The sequence below is a fragment of the Camelus bactrianus genome, chromosome 2 (assembly GCF_048773025.1).
Source record: "Camelus bactrianus isolate YW-2024 breed Bactrian camel chromosome 2, ASM4877302v1, whole genome shotgun sequence".
In the NCBI taxonomy this organism is placed as follows: domain Eukaryota; kingdom Metazoa; phylum Chordata; class Mammalia; order Artiodactyla; family Camelidae; genus Camelus; species Camelus bactrianus.
Window position 1 is genome coordinate 81,947,749 of NC_133540.1, and position 13,560 is coordinate 81,961,308.

The window sequence follows — 13,560 nt, forward strand, 5'->3', positions numbered from 1 at the left end:
CCATCCCTTTGGCTACCACTTTTGTTCATGCTTTCATCATTTGACACCTATACTATTATAATGACCTTCAAACTGGGTTTCCTGCCTCCACTTTTTACTTTTCAATGCATCCACCTCTGCTTTATCAGACTGACATTTCCAAAAATGTAGATACCAGATTATATCCTTCTCTGCTTGAAATCTTTTAATGAGAAATCAGCTTCTTATTTCCTATAAGGTAAATCTAAACCTCTCAGAAAGGTTTTCATGCCCTCTAAAATCAATTTATGCAAACTTACTTGCTGCCAGAAGTTTCACAGTGTTTGAGTATCACATCTGCTTTGTAAGTCTTAAAGGAACCAAAACATCCTTTTAGAGACATGGAATAAAAAGAGCTGACCATTCCTTCTCATTCTTTGAACAAAGGAGACTTTAGTTCAGTACTGACTCCCCTTCATGCTGACTGTATGACACTGGGCAATTATCTGTCTTTTTTGAGTGGGCACAATGAGAGGATCTATAATACGTGGTTCTTTTAAGAATTAAACAGACTGTAATACATGAGCATCATCCAGTCAGGAAGGACCCATGGAGCTGGAACGGTGTCTTGGAAGTCCTTGCTGTGCTAAGCATTAACTCTGTAGTTGTAGGGGGAGGAGCTGGGAGTACAGGGTAGGGATGGGAGAATTTGGAGGAGCTGGGGATGCAACTTTGTGGGCCTGGTGCAGTGATTGTTTACCAACAGGTAGGAAAGCATTTCAGAATTTTAACAACTTGTAAAGCTGTAATAGATACATGCTAATTGAATACCAGCTCAGTGTGGGAGCCACAAAATCCATTAATCTTGTGCTTATTGTGAAGCAATCATAGTCTGTTAGGCAACCAGTACATGACACAGTTGGAGGAGTGTCCTTAAATTCTATTAAGTAATTCCTTTTTAAAAGTTATATAATAAATATTAGTGGAGTACCTATCATGTGGTAATACTGGGAAGGAGAAGGACAAAAGGATGAACAAGGCAGACTGGTTCTTGCCTTTAGAAAACTTAGAGTAGAATGAAAATGATAAAAATCTGAAGTAATTTTGTAGTTTCAATTGTGGTAAGTGCTGTGAAGGAAAATGGAGGAGTCTATGACAGAGGTATACAAATTAGTAATGGAAGTTAGAAAAGGCTTACATTAGAAAGAAATGATTCAGATGAGACTTGACAGATGCAAAGGGGTGATCTAGGGAGTGTTATATGAAACTGGAACAATGTATGTAAAAGCCCTGAGGCAGGAAAGAATCTTGGCAGGTGGAGAAAGTGAAGGTGTCGCCAGAGAATTGTGAAAGAAGAAGAGAATGATGTAATAAATGGCTGGAGGGGTAAATATGAGCCAGATTATACAGTACTTTAGATGAGATGACCATATTATTTATTGTCCAAACCAGGACAGGTAAAGGGCAATTGATGTGAACCAGAACTGCCCTAGGCAAACCAAGAAACATGGCATTCTGCTTATAGGTGGCATTTTTGCTTTGTTTTTGTTTTTGTTTTGTTTTTTGGGAAGCATGGGAGGCTTTTAAGCCAGATTGTATTTATATTTTAAAATATTTCCTTAATCAATATGTGGACAATACATTGGAAAAGGCCAACAAAGCATAGGCAAGTAGCATGGAGGCTAGTGCAGTAGTTCATGCAAGAAATGAATGTTGGCTTGGGCCAATTTTGACAGCAATAGGAATGCAAAACAATGGAAATAGATTCCATTCCAGGCAGAAGTAGAGAGGATTTTCAGAGAGGAGATTGGGGTATTTTAAAATATTCTAATTTCTTTCTTTATTTCATAAGTATTTGCTAGACACCTTCCAATTGCATGCTCTGTTCTGAGTGAGGTGGATCCTTAATTAAATTGTCCTCTGACCTTGAGCAGCTATTTAACACTCTTACAACATACCTACATACTGAACATCTGACAACATCCCCGTGATCAGAGGAAAAATAATAAAGAATTTTTAGCAAATTAAACTTCCTATTTGAATGCTAAATGATTCTTTAAACTTTAGAATGTTTTATATTAGAGAGCTGTATATTATATCTAGGTTTATAGTAAGTTGCTTTCATAAAGTTTAATTCAAAGAAAAAAGTCATTTTCTCATTCAATTAAAACATGAATTAGAACTGGTAAAGGGATATACTGAAATGAAATAGTGTGTTAAAAAATTATACTTACATGTTATCTCAGTTGAAGGGTTTATTGCCAGGCTTCCAGAGTTATTCAGTATTTGCTGTAAAACAGACTCAATTCTACTTTTCATTGATGCTCCATTGTTTTTTCTGGTGAATTTAAATTTCATGACAATGTCTGCTATCACATCACTACCACTTTGCCTGAAAAACCATATTTTTAGAAATGTCAATTATGATAATTTTCTGCTATTCTCTTTATGTATTTTTATTGATAAGCATTAAAAAATTTACTTGAGATATTTAACTTTAGGACAGATTCACATAACAATGTTTGCATATGTAATGATATATCACAATGCTATCCCACAAATACTTGATTTCAATGCATAGTACACTGTACCACCATTCAGAACAGTTTCCTTTGAAGTCTGAATGTCAGACTTTGAATGCCAGCTCCGGCTCTGCCATTTACTGTTGGACTTTGAGTAAGTGTTTTTTTTTTCTTAAATCTTTCCATATCTGTCTCTTTACATTAAAATGGGTTGTTATGAAGATTATTTGAGAGAAAATAGCTTTCAACTTAGAATTTTATATCCACACTAAAGCATTATTCAAGAATAAGGCTAAAATAAGGACATTTATCACATCAAAGCAAAATTAGAAAATATAGTTTATTATTCATGTACTCTTGTGAAAGAATTTATAAAGGATGTACTTCAGTAAGAAGGAAATTGAACCCAGAAGGAGGGTATTAGGTACAAGGAGAAATAGGAAACAAAGAAAATGGTAAACTGGTAATCCAAAAAGACGTTGACAGTATAATTATAATGACTTATTTGCAGGCATTACAAATAAGGTGGAATTGAAATATCAATAATACACGAATGTATTCATGTATTATTGAATGAATAAGAGTCCCAAGTTCCCTGTATTATTTGGAAGAGGGTAGTGGATTAAACAAACTTTCCTTGTTTAAATTTTCAAGAGTAATCACTAAAATAAAATAAACGGAATGTAGAACTTCTAAATTAGTAAAAGGAAAAAAGAAAATGAAGAAAATGCAATCACATGAGAGAAGGCAAGACAGTAGAAGAAAGCAATAGAAAAAGCAGGGTAGAGAACACAAGAGAATATAGAAAAAATAAATCCAAATGTAACAGTCATCAGAATAAGTGGAAACTGTCTAAACTCTCTAGTTAAAGGCAAAGATCATCAGAATGCATTGGAAAATATAATCTATCTGTCTTCCTGTTTTAGGAGAAATAGCTAACCTGTAAGGATATATGAATGTTAAAAATGATGGAAAGATATATTGGAAAAAAAACACAAGAAAGTCAATGTAGCATAATAATATCAGACATTAGAGATTATAAAATTGAAAAACATTAATTAGGAATGAAAAGGATTAATACCTTGATAAAAGAAATAATTCATGAGGCAGATATAACGATTCTAAACATATAGGCACTTGATAATATGTGCTCAAAGTGTACTGAACAAGGAGAAATAGACAAATCCATAGTAGTAGGTTTTATTTGAATGACATAGGAATTAAGCTTAATGGAAATGAACAGAATTCCTATTATTGTCTAATAGGAACCCAGAAACAGACTCATAAGACATATGTAAACAGTGTATCATAGAAGCGTCATTGCTAATCTAAAGGAAAATAACTCATATGTAAAGTATTAAATCTCTGCCTGGTACCACACACAAACAAAGTACTTGAATATGAACCAGCAACAATTTAAAATTTACAGATTTATGGAAGAATGTCTTTATATACACAAGGAGAAAGGATTTCTTAAATAAGACATTTTGCAACTGATTTTCTACAGCAAAAGATGCCATAAACAAAGTGTAAAGATATACTGTAGTCAGAGAGAATATATTTGCAACTCAAAGCAACAAATATTTGGTACCTACTATTAACACAGAACTCCAAATCAATGAGAAAAAGACAAATAATGAAAAGAAAAACCAGAAAAGATACGAATATGCAGTTCAGAGAAGAGGGATGTTTAGTGAATGATAAACACATAAATAGATGTTCAGACAGGACTGTTTTACTCCTAATTTATTTGCTTTTCATAACAACTCTATCAAAGAGTCATGTCCGGTCCTCTTGGGAACTGTGAATAACAAAATGTCTTCTCAGAAGTCATCATCTCCTGATTTGTTGGCTTTACTGTACCTCAAATTTTCTATTAACGCAGTATATTTTAAAACAGAAGGGGAAGGGGGAGAAAGTAGTGTGTGTGTATGTGTATTTCAGGCAGAGAAAATAGTTCATATATGACGATCTTGAGGTTAGAGAGAGTGTTGAGAGTGAAGAAACTGAAAGCAGTCTAGTGGGACTGGTGAGTAAAGAACAAAGTGGAAAGTGGTAAAAGACTAGCTCAGAAATAGAGATGGTAGGAGAAAATGCAATATAGGGAGGTTTAGTAAAGTTTTGTTTTATATATATATTCTCAAGGAAACATATATATATATATGTATGAAGAATACATGTATCTTTGATGCATATATATTATACATATACACATAATTCTTATTTATATATGGTATTTGATATATCGTAAGGGTAAGGAGTGACCATTAGAAGAATTTTAACTAAGCGAATAATATGTTTAGCTTCTTGTTTCAAAAACTCTTTCTTTCTGCTGTAGAATGTGGAGTGGAGCAAGATTGGAGGAAAGAAAACTCATCAGGAGGCTGTGGGTAGTCCAGGAGAGAGATGGTTGAGGTTACTGTGTTAGAAGTTATGGCTCTTAGACATATGTAAGAAATAGAATTGTGGAGATTAGATGATTGGATGTGTAGGTTGAAAGGGAGGCAGGAATTAAAGATAACTTTTATATTTCTTGCTTGAGTAACTATTTGAAGGTGACACCATTAACAGAGGCAGGCAACACTAGAAGAGTAACATATTTGGTCGGAGAGAGATGCTAGGTTCAGGTCTGGACATATGAAAGTTGAATGGTCTGCAAGATATCCATATAATGATATCAAGTACATAGCTGTGTATATTCGTGTCTAGAGATGAGAAAAGTAGACTGGCCTGAAGATGCAACTTTGAGAATATTAGCATATAGGCAGCAGTGAAGCCCCTGAAAGCAGTAAGTGGGAAGTAAACAAAAAGAGAAAAATGCAGATGGCGCATTCAGTTCTACCACTATTGTGAACTGGTGACTGGAACAGAGACTTTACCACGAAAGTGCTAAGATGAATCTGCACGGAACTGACTGAAATACATTTTGGAAAATACTCTTCCCATGTATTCTTCTTACTCCTTGAATTCCTCAGCATATCTTATCTGACCAGAGCTCTATACTTCTGGGTACTTAAGTAGTGACTCTACTGAGAAAAAGAAAAATTAATTTTCTTGTGTAGTTAGTGTTTGAGAAAGAATTAGTATAACTTATCTCTCTTCTGAAGAACTTTTGTATGTTACTTGATGGATTGAGCAATGTGGACATTTGGGGCATTAGTGGTAGGGTCCATAAGAGTAGCTGTTTTAGTTGGGAGAGCTATCACATCACATCACAAGGATAGGTCCATATTCAGCTAAAGTAGGAACAGCAAATAACTAGCATGTATACTGCAACTTCCCCTATTATTAATTCATGACAGACATGTCTGGATTTGGCCACAGCACCCTTTATATTAATAGTATTCCAGGCAGACAAAAACCAAAAAGCTGCTTTTGATGTTGGCTTAGTGGTCTGATCTTGGATGAGCATGCCCAGGACATTGCACTGCACATCTCTTGGGGCATTGTTTACATGGACTGCATTGTGAACAGTATCTCCAGTATTTATATAATATAATAGCCCTGTTACTGTACCTTCACCCAACCATCTCTCTACCCTTTCCTCCTTTTCCTGCCAAGAACTGAAGTAATGTGTTTATTTACATTAGTAGGTATATAGACCATATGTGGCATGTTTTGTTTTTGTTTTGGCATTGTTTAAAGCTGCCCATGATACTATTTTCATGATACTGCAACACATTGTGTGAACATCTCATTCACTCTCCATGCTGTGAACAAAGTCAAACGCACCAAATTGTATCTATGCTTATATATGTTTGGATGTAGTTTTACTCACCTCAGTTTGGCAACATGAGCTCTGACGAACTGATTTCTTAAATTTGACTCTCTGAATGTTTTAGAAATCTGTAGAAAGAAAGGAAAAAACCTCTCTAATTACAGTCTTTCTCTCCTTCCTCTTTCTACCCTAACTTGCAACATAGAACTGTATTAATGAGGAACAGAGACTAAAGTTTTGAGTTCAGTTCTGTTTAGTTCAGTTCCATCTCAGAACACATGGGATCGATTAAGTCAGGTTATGTAGACTTCTTATGCAGTGCCTGTTTCTTCATTTATTACACAAAGATAGTAATGGACAAGATACTCTTCACTAGAAGCCATTCTAAGCATAGCAGATGTTTTACTCAATGAGAGCCCATGTTATGTGATTTGTTGGCTGTTCCCAAGGTGGGTTGGGCCAACACTAGGGGAGTCCACTGATGCAGTGTGTGATCCTGCAACAACTGTTCTTAAATGGGTAAAACTAGATTAAAATGAGCAGCAATGGAGAGCTTTATGAAAAAAGAAGAGGAGTAATCTTGATCTTTTTCTTGTTTCTGATTAATGCCTAAGCAAGCATCATAGGTTATTTTTAGCATCAATTGGTATTTTTTGAATTAACCTTAACTTTCCCATTTTATTATTGCTCAGTGCCAGCAAGGACGGTCTTCTTGAGGTATAACATTTAGCTTCACAGTGAACTAGCAGTTGTTCTGTGACTGGAATAGTTACCCCCAAGATGTGGGTGAGATGTACTGAGCTTTCATAATGGGGAGTAGATTCCATTGGCTTGTACTGTGAGATTGTACCAGGTGGAGGTGAACATGAAAAGGTGAAGATGGGGAAATTAAGTTGCATGCTGAATATTATATTAAGCCAGGATTTGAAGCCAACTGGTCTTGAGATTGTAAAGTTTATGCAATGTCTATTGCATCATGTTATATCTTATTTTTTCAATATCTGTTCCGTTAAGCTGATATCGCACCAACCAGTTGTTAGACAAAATGATAAAATTTTTTCTTTCTAGAGGCTTTAAACATTTTTAAGAATTATGAGGCTATTAGTTTTAGCAAAATAATTTATATTTCTTTTTTAAAAATTCAAGAAATATTAGTATTAAGAAGAAAGCAAAAAGTCACTCAAAATTTTATGATCTAAATCTACAGAATTATAGAATCAGTCATTTGGTGAGCTATATTCTAGTTAACTATGTAGAAGGGTGGATTTTAATGTTTACTACCGTGGTATATTGTAGGAGGTATTTTGATAAACTGATCTAGCTTTAATTTTACTTGACTGTAACAGAAGTAAAAGGAACTGAACCTAAAACTTAAGGAATTGCTAAAATTTGGGTAAACATTTCTTGTAATTATATTTTAATTCATGATCTGGTATTGCACTGACACAAGCTAGACTGGACCAAAGTGCTAAAAATCCACTTTAATTGTTACATTTTTGTTATGTGGAAAATATTGTGAGGACTAAGATAATAAGCCTAAGAAAAGCAAGTTAATTAATTGATTGATATCCATATATAGGGATAAAAGAAGAAGGCTATGGATAAGATCCCATATTTCACAGAGTGGGTGAAAATTCTAAACTCTTTCAGAGGAACTTGACAAACACTTGGTAGAAAATCAGTGAACAGTTGCTTGAAGAGGAAGCCAATAGTATAGTGGAAAGGGCAGTAGACAGGACACAGAGGTAAGTTAGTTTGTTATGAGAACTTGAATGAATCTTGTAACCTTTCTTCCTCTCGATTTCTTCAGAAGTGATCTGTACATAGTTGGCTACTGCAGCTCTCAGAGGCTACACATCTGCTTTCTTAACCTGCAACCTTTTGGCCTTTTCCCTCCCTTCAAAATTAGTACTTGTTTAATGGGTCAGATGAGTTTACTTTCACACTTCTTTGATTTTGTAACCTGTACTATTGACCCTTTTATTACAAGGGACAAAAATCAAAAAAACAAGGAAAAGAATTATTTTATATTTCTCTCCTGATTGAGGGTGGTAATTGTATCTTTGAATTTTATAGTAGTCTAGAATCCTCAAACCTCAGTAATATTCATGGAAAAAAAAAAGCTTCAGTGGTGGAGTGAATAACACATGCAAAGTCCTGAGGTGGGAATAAGTAGATTGTGTTTAAGGCCAGTGCAGTTGTTTTACAGAAAGCAAGGAGGCTAGAATGATAGAAAGGCCAGACCATGAAAGTCTTGCATTTGGTCTTTAACATAAATAATGGGAAGTCACTGAAATGTTTTAAACAAGAGGACAGTAAAGTCAGATACTGCATATGGCTAATCAATTTTAGGTACAAAATAATCCAAATTACTTATGGTGCTATTTTAGTACTTCACTGTAGAAGTGATGGCTTAGATGGACGTGGTGGTAGCAGATATGGAGAGAAATGAATGGATTTGAGGGAAATACAGGAGATAAAACCTATAGTGGCTGGTAATGGATGGGATATTTGGAATGACAGAGTAGTTTGTCAAGGATGAATTTGGAAAACTGAAAACAGTATTGTCATTATGGGGATAGGATTATTGGAAGAAGGCTAGTATGGCATGGGGAGATCATGAATTTGATTTGGGGGCGTAATATACTTGAGATGCTTTTAAAACAGCCAAGTTGAGATATTAAGCTGACATTTAAGTGAAAAGGTCTGAAGTACGGAGGAAAAGTTTGGGCTGGAAACAGAATGAGTCATTAGTTTGTAAGTGTTGGCAGAAGTAATGGTTATGGGTGAGATCATCTAGAGATAGAAAACAGTGTGAAATAATAGGAGGCTGTAGGTCAAAGCATTGAGGAATTTCAACATTTAATGTCAGTATAGAGGAGGGTGAGCCTATAAAGGACACAGAGATAAAGGAGTGGCCAGAGAAGTAGGTTAAGAAAAGCAGGTGAATAGGTGGCCTGGATACCTTGCATGAAACTCATATAACCATGGAATTTTTGAGTTAGAATGTACTATAAAATCATCTAGCCCAGTGATTTTATTTTACTAATGAATAAACTGAAGACCAGAAAGGAGAAGTGAAGTGCTCAATATGATAGATGTTTCTGGGACTATTCCACCACTCATTAAGTATAACAGTGTTGACTATGGGACAAGGATCATGATGGTACTCATGTTATCACTGGTAAATGGTATGATTCTTGGATTTGAAGTCAGGAGACCTTGGTTTGAATTTTAGATCGACTGCTTTCCAGTTGAATAGCCTTCGACATGTTTCTTAATCTCACAATCTTTACCCATCTATAAAAATAATATGCCCATTATGAATTGAAGTTTAGATAATATACGTAAAAGTCCTTTGTAAACTATGAAGCACTATATTAGAGTATTATTCATACAATGATTTAGATGTTCAAAGTGTTCTGCAGAAGGATGAATAAATGAGATTAACTATGGAAATCATACATCAGAAAAATTTTAAGGGGAATCTTTGTCTACCATATGTTTAAATATAAATCTACAGTCCTCTAAATAGCTTGATACTGGTACAGGCAAAGATGAATCAGTAGAAGAGAGGAGAGTACAGAAAAAAGAAAAGGAGGAATTTAGTGGATTTAGGCACAACAGAGAAATCCATTCCCCTATTTAATGTATTGTTTTGGTACCACTGCCTAGCTATTTTAGGGGAAAAAGCAGAATCTGTACTTTATTACAAAATAAATTACAGATGAATCAAGATAAAATTATAAAAACTGAAATGATAAAATTACAAAAAAGAAAATGTGAGTGAACATTTTAAAAAGTATTTGGAGTGGAGAAAGCCATTTTTAACCTGGCACAAAAGTGAGAAATCATGCAAAGATTGATAATTTGGGCTACATTAAAAGTTAAATCTATTTGGCATTTAAAAAATCCCTAGATTATAAACAAGTTGGAAAGTCAAATCACATATTAGAGAAATATTTGCAACATGGATGACAGGAAAATTTTAACAAGAAAAGAGAAGTCAAAAGATAAGTCATCGTATGTACCCATTTCATATGATGTAACAAAAATGACACTTTCCCTCTATGGTCTTCCTCCCTAAAACCCAGAACTCTAGTCTAACTGTAAGATAAACTGTCAGAAAACCCACAGCTGTGGGACATGGTACAAAAACACCTTAGCAGTACTCCTCAAAATTGTCAAGGTTATCAAAAATGAGAAAAATCTAAGGAACTATTATAGTCTCCAAAAGCCTAAGGAGACATGACAAGTAAATGTAATTTGGTATTCTGGATGGGATCATGAAACAGAAAAGAATATAAAGTAAAAACAAAAGAAATCTGAATAAAATATGGAATTGGTTAATAACAATGTATTAACATTGGTTCATTAATTGCAATAAATATACTATCATAATGTAAGATTTTAATAATAGAGGAAACTATGGATGTAATATATATGAGAACTCTATATTACCTTTGCAACTTTTCTATAATTCTAAAATGCTTCTAAAGTAACATCTTTATTAAAATCAAAGAAAAAAATTAAAAATCTCTAGGGAGAAACAAAAAATGCATAAGCCCTATGTTCTGATAATTCTACTTCTGGGGATACATCCCAAAAATGTAATCACTCAGGTGTGCAAGCATATATCAACAAGACTGGTTATCAGAATATTTGATACAATAGTGAAAAACTAGAAACAATTTAAATGTCGATCAACAGAGGACTGGTTAAATAAAATGTTATACAACTGCACACTATAATACTGTTTAGTTATTTTAAATGACATATTTCTTAATTCATTGATATTTATATACCTCTGTGGCACATTTGTGAGAGAAAAGTAGTAATAAACAAGAATGTATAGTCTGATTCCATTGACAGAAAATTATGTCTTTGTGCATGTATGATTATGTAGTTTGCATAGAAAGGCACTTGGAACATCAAAATATTAATAGTGGATATAGCTGAGTATTGAGATTTTGTGCGTATTTCTTTCTTTATTATTTCTTGAATGCCCTGAATTTTCTACATTTTTGCATTATCTTTATAAGAGAGAAAATACTAAAATTATTTTCATTTTGATGACAGGGTTTACATATACATTATGATTTACTTTATAGACCATTTTTGAGACTAATTCAATAATAACAAATCGTATAAAATTTTGTCTTTGGGGATTGTATTCTAAAGACTTACTATCTTCCAAAGGTGCTGGTAGTGCTTTTCAAAATAAATTTATTTATTTCAAGTTTTTTGCATTGCTGAATATATGTTATATGTTATGCTTTAAGCTGTTTCTTTCCAAATTTGGCAATTTTACATGCGCTCTATGAAGGATGAGCTGACCTGTCTGATCTGTCTGGCGGGAACTGAGTGACCTCTTTAGGGCCAAGGACGTCTCTGGCATCTTGCTATAATGACAAATAGCTGAGTTCTAATTCCCTATAATAAAGCTGAGATTCTCAATATGAACACTTTCAGTTTGCTCCCTTTATTAAACTGGGTACACAGTTGAAACTTTACAAGATGTTTTTGTATGGTTATGAGAACTTCGTTATGAATAACTGTCCTCAGACTGGCCTCCTGAGATATATATCTCCAGTGGCTTCTTGAAGAAATTGAAGAAAGTCCATTGGTTTGAAGTCTGAGCAGTGGGATCTCATGACACAAATGATGAAACTAAATATTCCTATTGATTTTTTAAAGAACAGATTGGGAAGAGAAGGTAGGAAGTTGGGGAGGTGGATTGCTTTGGTAGGCCTAAAACAGAAGCTTTATCTGCATTTCCCCATTTTCTGGAATACTTCCTATTCAAGCTTTTAACCCGTTGGCTTTCTTCTGGACCACTGTAATGAGCTTCTAACTAGTCTTACTGTGTGCAGGCTCTTCTCTTTATAATCTAATTTTTACATCTCTGAACACAAATCTGTCAGAGCCTGTTACCATCATGTTGCCTCTAGTGCAAGACTTTTTGTCTGCAAAATAAAGCTCAATCTTGTTAGCTAAGCACATTCTCCTCTCTTTGCCTTGGCTCATGGTTTAGCTGTAGTGTGCCCTACTCATCCCTATAGCCAGCCAGAAAAGTCGTCTTTTGTAAGAAGCTGTCAGTGGTCTCCATGGCTGGATATAATTTATCCTTTCACCACAAACTCACATCTGTGTTGCTATCTTGCCACATACTAAATATCTTGGGTTATAAATATCTGTAGGTGTGTTTCATCTCCCGTGTTAGACTAAGCTCCACAAGGGCAGGATCCAGCATCTACTCCACTTTTTGTATGTCTACGGCATTTGGCAGGATTGATGCTTGATAAATGTTTATTGAAGAAACAGGAGGAATATATGTATGTGTATGGATGGCTGAAACATTATGTTGTACACCAGAAATGGACACATTGTAAGCTGACCATATACTTCAATCAAAAAATAATAAAGAATAAAAATTAAAAACTTACCATAGATTCAATTCTTCCACAGAAATTTCTATATTTCTGTGTAACTGGTGAACTTAACTCATCACTGTATTCAACATTTAGGATTTTAAAGCTGCTATGGTAAAAATAAGATTTTTGATCTATAAAACAAAGAAAAGTCAGAATCATTCTCACATTGCTACGTAATCTTTATACAGGATTACAAGAGGTTATATTATACAATTAAAAATTTTTCTTTCCTTGAAAGAAAGAAAACTCTAAACAATATAAATGTAACTATAAAAAAATTATTTTTCAGTTTTTGAAAAGATTGGCAAAGCTGAAACTTGAAAGTATATGAAAATCAGAACAGTATTATTTGAGAAATTAAATTGTTCAGAAGTATAATTTTCATTCTTACTATATTTTAGGGAGATTTGTGATTGCAGATTTGTTTATCTAAGAAATATTAATGTCTATAATATGCTATTATTCGTTTATTATTAAGGAGTAACCCAAAGTAATTCTGAATAGTTCAAAAATTATTTCAAATGCTATCCTTTTCAAAGGAGTTAGTATCTTGTTAGTAGTTTTTTGGACTAATCTACAAAATAACTCTTTTGACAAGATATCTAATCTGGTTGTCCAGTGTGAATTATTTTCATCAAAACAGGGTCTTCCAAAGGTTATATTAAGCTGTGGAAGGAAATAAAAATCTCTAAACATACTTATACACCTCTTTGAAACATTATGAACATGGATATAACATAATCTCCTAGGCAAAAATCCCTGCTTCCTTTTGAACATTCATATACGTAATTTATGCAGAGAAGTATCTCAGAGAAAGAGTTGAGGATCCTGGGGAAAGAGTAGTGTGGTCCGTTGTGGCAGAAGTATAAGTCTTTCTAATACTGTAAGTGGTCACTGGGATACACTTTGAAGACGACTTACTTAGGCT

At 34.0% G+C, this 13,560-nt stretch overlaps 1 protein-coding gene across 2 annotated transcripts in view; it reads right to left on the reverse strand.

Moving 5' to 3' along the window:
* Window positions 1-13,560, reverse strand: part of TMPRSS11D (transmembrane serine protease 11D) — a 47,769-nt gene that overhangs the window by 14,011 nt on the left and 20,198 nt on the right. For both annotated transcript variants that reach the window (XM_045504690.2, XM_045504689.2), the window contains 3 exons: window positions 12,645-12,763; window positions 6,259-6,326; window positions 2,193-2,350 (listed from right to left, as the gene is read on the reverse strand). In XM_045504690.2, coding sequence (XP_045360646.1) covers window positions 2,193-2,350; window positions 6,259-6,326; window positions 12,645-12,763 — 345 coding nt within the window. The remainder of the gene's footprint in view (window positions 1-2,192; window positions 2,351-6,258; window positions 6,327-12,644; window positions 12,764-13,560) is intronic.